The sequence below is a fragment of the Nestor notabilis genome, unplaced genomic scaffold (genome assembly GCF_000696875.1).
Source record: "Nestor notabilis isolate BGI_N333 unplaced genomic scaffold, ASM69687v1 scaffold14004, whole genome shotgun sequence".
Taxonomy (NCBI): domain Eukaryota; kingdom Metazoa; phylum Chordata; class Aves; order Psittaciformes; family Psittacidae; genus Nestor; species Nestor notabilis.
In genome coordinates this window covers 1-6,461 of record NW_009926134.1, presented here as the reverse complement: position 1 = coordinate 6,461, position 6,461 = coordinate 1, and the positions used below count along the sequence as shown (strand labels likewise).

The 6,461-nt window shown below is 46.8% G+C and overlaps 1 protein-coding gene across 1 annotated transcript; it reads right to left on the bottom strand.

Annotated features, from left to right (window-relative positions):
* Window positions 1-306: 306 nt before the first annotated feature.
* On the bottom strand, window positions 307-815 carry LOC104404870 (POM121 and ZP3 fusion protein-like; the record flags this gene model as incomplete). Its single annotated transcript, XM_010013403.1, has 2 exons — window positions 307-440; window positions 729-815. Coding segments are annotated over 2 exons (221 nt in total), but the record flags the coding sequence as incomplete, so codon positions are not given.
* Between the last annotated feature and the right edge of the window lie 5,646 nt (window positions 816-6,461).

Below are 6,461 nucleotides of genomic sequence, written 5' to 3'. Positions count from 1 at the left end.
TGACTGATGAGCTGAATCATGTGGAGTGGTGTGGGCTATGGTAGACAGGATCTAGCCCTGCTAACCCCCGCCATCCTCTTGCAGGAGAGCATTCCCTTTGCTGTCATTGGCAGCCACACGGTGGGCAAAACGAAGTCTTGGAGGAGTTGCCAACATAGCCCAGAGCCCCAGGTGACGGGCTGTGCTTCCCTCTGCAGTTCACTTCCCACAGCACTTTTCCACGCACTCCTAATCACGTCCCGTTTGTCACCACTGAAGCAATAGCCCCACTTAGACTCACTGCCAGCAACCTGGACTGCTGGCTTATTACCTCCTCTTGTTCTCGTGATCACTTCCCAAAGCCTGGTCGTCCTCCTGCTGCAAGAGCCTCTTTCTGTACTCCTTGATGGCACTGAGCACCGTCTCTTTGGTGCAGGGGTCTCGGCTGCTTTTGTTCCTGGCTAAGATCTGTCATGTCAGGCTTTGGGGCAAAGCAAAGCAGTGCAGGGTTTCCTCAGTGAGGCCAAAGCCCCTGCGGGGGTTCTGTGCCAGGTGGGGGGATCCCTGCTGCTGTGGAGCCATCCCCAGCACCGATGGGCAGCTGGCAGCGTGCTGCAGGCAGCGTCGAAGACCTGGAGGAGCCCGGCTGGGCAGGAAGAGGGGCAGCAGCCCCCCAGGAGTAGCACGGGGCTCTGCCACCCTCCCAGACACCCAGAATGTCCCATCCCTGGGACTCTTCCCATCCTCACCTTCAGTGTTCAGCAGCTTGCGGTCTCTGTACATGTCCATCGGGAAGAGGCCGTTGATCAGGGTGGACTTGAGCAACCCAGATTCCCCTGGGAAAGTGGAACAAGGGTAGGGGGGGCTGCGATGTGCTGCTGCACACTCAGGGGCTGAGGCCAAGAGAAGATCCTGGTGTACCTCTCGATTATGTCAGGGACCTGCCAGACCACCGGGGTGGCCAGGCTCCTGCCAGCTCTCCGAGGACTCCACCTTCCTGGGGCTGCCAAAACTGGTGGGCAATCCTGCAGGAGCTGGCTCAGCTCATCCTCCTCAGATTCCTTGGTGGCTGTGCCATTGCCACCCCATTACAGCCCCCCTGCCCCCCAGCCCCAACTGGCCCCAGAGCCCCTGGAGGCAGCTGGACCCTGATGACTCCTCTGAGGTGCGGGACGCATCTGTGGGGAGGAGGGGACAAAGGGCTGCAGGAGTCACAGCGGAGGACATCCTCACCCTTCACACCCAAAGGGTTTGAGCAGGCATGGTGGTTTAAGCCCAGCTCTAGCAGCACAGAGCTCTGTTCCTACAGGGAATACTGTCCTTAATTTTAGCTGTAATAATGTTTTTACCACTAAATTTTAAGGATGATCTACCAACTGATTGGATTTGTGTTATTATCTCTTGCCTTGACAATACTACTGTTCCCCTTGATTTGTAATCAAAAGGACACAGAATGGCCAAGGTCCCAAGCTTACATTAGATAAACCAGAAATACAATACCAGAGCAACAAGGCTCTGAACTTGGCTACTGTGGCTGCGCATGGAACTGAAGTATACTCTGAACATACGGGATTGGGATAGGAAAAATTGGGTTCCCCTCTTGTTTGGGACAGTGTCATGGTTCAAGCTCAGCTGGCAACCTGGAACCACGCAGCCGCTCGCTCACTCTCCCCCCACACACTTCCTTCCTCGGCCCGCTCCCAGAGGGATGGGGAGGAGAATCGGAGCAATGTAACTCCCACAGGTTGAGATAACAGCAGTTCAGTAACTAAGGTATAATACAAACCACTACTGCTACCAATAATAATGATAAGAGGAATAACAAGGGGAGAGGACACAACCTCTCACCACCCGCTGACCAATACCCAGACTGACCCGAGCAGCGATCTGGGCCTTCCAGGTGACTCCCCCCAGTTTCTGTACTGGACATGACATGCTGTGGTATGGAATACCCCTTTGGCCAGTTTAGGTCAGGTGTCCTGTCTCTGCTTCCTCTCAGCTTCCCCTCCTCCCTGGCAGAGCATGAGACTGAGAAAGTCCTTGGTCGGAGTAAACACTACTTAGCAACAACTAAAAACATCAGTGTTATCAGCGTTGTTCCCAGGCTGAAAGTCAAAACCACAGCACTGCACCAGCTACTAAGAAGGAGAAAAAATGACTGCTGTAGCTGAACTCAGGACAGACAGTCGGAGAAAAAATCCAGATAGGATGTAGAATGATCAACAGATATACACACAAGAGAGCCACTCAGATCACAGTGACCGATAGTGTACCAGGCCCAAGGGAAACAGATCCTAAACTCTGTACCTCTGAGTGATTGGGTTGTTGGTACAATTTTACCTTGTTTAAACCTGGTTTTGTAGTTTTGCTCTGGCCTCACCATAGTATGGGACTATCATTCAAATTTAAAACACACATTATTGAGCCTAGTACAACATCATCCACTCCTGGTACGACTAATACAACATCAGCCACTCCTGGTACAATCAGTACAACATCATTCACTCCTGGTACAACTAATACAACATCAACCACTCCTGGTACAATTAGTACAACATCATCCACTCCTGATACAACTAGTACGACATCATCCACTCCTGGTACAATTAGTACATCATCTCCCCAGTTATAAAGAATAAGAAAACTCTAGCCACACAAATTTCTGAAATTGGACCATATGTGATTAAAAACACAGGCCAACAACAAATGTTGTTTAACCTGTTATAATCTCTCAAATGAGTTGAATTGTCAGTGCAAAATAACATTTCTGCAACCCAACCAGCTTGTTCACCGTTTTTGAGAACTTCTTATGAGGGATGGACAACCTGGTTGCATAAACAAACCCTCTTTTCTCAAAAGCAAGCAAAAAGAGATGTGACTGGTATTTTGGGAACAGGATTGGGGGTTCTAAATAGCACAGACTCCAAGGTATTAATGAACAAACTAACCATGATAACCACTGATTTGAACAAATTGAGACATCCTCTAGGATCTTTCCTTTTGGCTCTGGGAACGAACCAATGGCTTCTATCAGATATATTACCTCAGTGGGGAAAAAGAAATGAAAAAGACCATCAGGTGATCATAGACGCACTTGGTGTAGTCCAAAACAATGTCATTTAGCTCTCAGTTGTATCCAAGCTCAACTATGGATGTAATCAATGTCAGCTTCAATTATAAGAGAAAATGAAGAAGGTACCTTACCCACCAAGATCCGGAAAGTGATTTGAGATAACACAGTTGAATTTAAAAAGAAATTCCAGTCCTGGTGGTATTTAGTCAATTTAACCTGTGACCCTATTGACAGCATGGCCACAGCTTTTTTTTGATTATACACAGTGTTTTCGTATATACCATATACGCAATCATTGAGTTAGGATTAAACCATAACAGGACTATACTCTATCCCCTGGAGCAGAGAGTAGGACCTTTCCAGGATGGAAATAAATGTCAAACTATTGATGTTGATGCATGTGTTGTGTGAGAGCAACAGGGATTCATTTGTGAAAGTAGGACCATCAGAGCTCAAGACTTTTGTCTTGACAGTGAATGGAACATCTGCCATTTCGAAATACATCCTAATGAAAACCCAGAAACTATTTGTGTACACTGGAAAAGGATGTGCCTGCATGAGAACTTCTTGTGACCTTATGCATGTAGATAACTTTACTGTAGATACAAGTAATCACTCTAACATTTATGTTTGTAATTTTGTTGAGATTACAGAATTTCACTTATTCAGCTCCTTTCACGTCTTATCAATTGTTACAATCCAACTACACACTGATCCAAGTTGCTGCCTACCCCAATTGGAATGAATCTTACCTTGATAAGAAAGCTGTTACAACACGAAGACCTGAGATGATTGCTCAAGCAAGCTCAAGGAAATGGACAAAAAGCTTTGATTACTGTCCATCATGATGCGGAGGAAACACATTGTGTTTTGGAATGGGTCAAGAAGGACAGAGAACATTGATAGTGGAACACTCTTTTTGGATGGTCACTAACAGCTACAAGAACAATAAACAGAATGCTTCATCCTGTTGCTATTCTATTGACATTAACTCTTCTGCTTTTTAGCCTGATGATCACAATATATGTAAAAATCCAGGGTATAATGAAGCAATTATCCTACTTGCTTTCTCTATTTAACATGCATATGCTTGACATTCCCAATATATAGAATCATAGAATGGTTTGAGTTGGAAAGGACCTTAAAATCATCCAGTTCCAACCCCTGCCACGGGCAGGGACACCTCACAATAGAACATGTTGCCCAAGGCTCTGTCCAACCTGGCCTTGAACACTCCCAGGGATGGGGCAGCCACAGCTTCTCTGGGCACCCTGTGCCAGCACCTCAGCACCCTCGGGGAAGAACTTCTTCCTTATATCTAACCTGAACTTCCCCTGTTTAAGTTTAAACCCATTGCGCCTTGTCCTGTCACTACAGTCCCTGATGAAGGTCCCTCCCCAGCATCCTTGTAGCCCCCTTCAGACACTGGAAGCTGCTATGAGGTCTCCACGCAGCCTTCTCTTCTCCAGGCTGAACAGCCCCAGTGTTCTCAGCCTGTCTTCATACGGGAGGTGCTCCAGTCCTCTTATCATCCTCGTGGCCTCCTCTGGACTTGCTCCAACAGCTCCATGTCCTTTTTATGTTGAGGACACCAGAACTGTACACAGTGCTGCAAGTAGGGTATCATAAGAGCAGAGTAGAGGGGCAGGATCACCTCCTTTGACCTGCTGCTCACACTCCTTTTGATGCAGCCCAGGATACGGTCTGTTTCAGCACACTGAAGCCAGGTCACGTTCAGTTTCAGAAAAAACATCAACCAATACCCCCAAGTCCTCCACAGGGCTGCTCTGAATCATTTCTCCGCCCAACCTGTAGCCATGTCTGGGATTGCCCTGACCCAGGTTACAATATGTATACATGCTTGATACTCCATGTGATACTAACACCTAAAAGCCCTCATATGAAGCTTGAGTAAATATAGTCACAGGGTGGATTATGTGGGAAAATGGAGGAAATTTTCCTCCTCCCAGACCCCAAAGTTATAACACTAACGAAATCTTAGGGTAAGATGCAGCTGCTGCTCCCAGGGTGGGATGCAGTTGGCATGTACAGAAACTACCCCGTGATAGTTCCCCAGGCAACCCTGCAACCTCGGCATATGCTGAGAGACACTGGCCTGAGGGGGGAGTTGAGCCAAGGTCCCATGGCCAGACTCTGTTATATTCCCTGCAGAAGTGGGACTTGAAGGCACCATGTCCTGATAAACTGCACGGCATCTGCCAAACAAGGAAACTAGATTTGCATTTGTAAAAGTAAAGCAAGAGGATTTTACACCCATCAGTAACAAAGTGTGTATGAATAGGGTAACTCCAGCTCCATAGGCATAGAGTTAAAACATTGAAACTAAGGAAAAACGTGGACAGATCCAAGGGCCTCCAACAAGGTCAGGATGAACAACACTGACAAAGAAAGAAGTGATAGCAGGAGAGAAGGCTTTGTCCTTGTGTAGGCAGATTAAGAAACAGAGCTAAAGAATCGCTAATCAGGAAAGACTATCCTTGAAGCCTGGTACATCCTGGAAGCACATGGATATAGTCAACATACAGCTTCACACGTCAGCAAAACATAATTAGGGTGTCCTTTCAATGGAAATGATGTTATCTTACGGAAATTCACTGAGCACTCTGTACATGCTGGGAGGCTTACAGGGAGTTACTAACCTGAATTGAATTGTGTAAATATGTGAAATTAGGGAAGTGGGAAAGACTCAATCATAACTCCTGGGATCGGTCAACAGGCTGAACTTCTCTCTCCTATTGGGTAAGAACTTTATCTTCGGCATGCTAAATACCTAACTCATGCAAGCTGTTATTAGTGATTATAGTCTGGTTGTGTATCACTTCAAGCTTGTTTTTGCAGACAGTCCCTATCACTGGCAATCTCTAAAACTTATCCTGTCACAAACTTGTATTTTGTATAATTTAAATCTTAAGTTTTGTCGTTTTGTGTAAGTCTCTAGAGACTTGAATATTTGAAATAAGGATGTGACACAATGAAGCTATTGGTGGGGGTCCCTGCACAGGTCAGATGAATCACCACCCAATTCAGTGGGCTGTCTAGTACCTGGACAGGTTGGTTGGGCACAAGGGCCTTGTTTTTCTTGGGAAACTGGCCAGCTGGTCAAATAAAAAGGGTTTGAGGAAACCCCCATTGTAATGTGACAGTATTGGCATGCAGGACAAATTTGGACACGAAGTTGCAAGCTCCCTAATGTATCTTGTCCACTGGGGCTAAAGTGACCACCTGTTCCACAACAGCCAGGCATCACTGTGGGAGCATTTTTAGCTGCCTGTAACCCCTATGCATGACCCCACAGCTCCAGGACTGCGCACGGCATTGGGACAGGCTGTCGTATTTAACAGACATGTAGATGGGCCTCCAACATAAGAGGGACGTGGAGCTGCTGGAG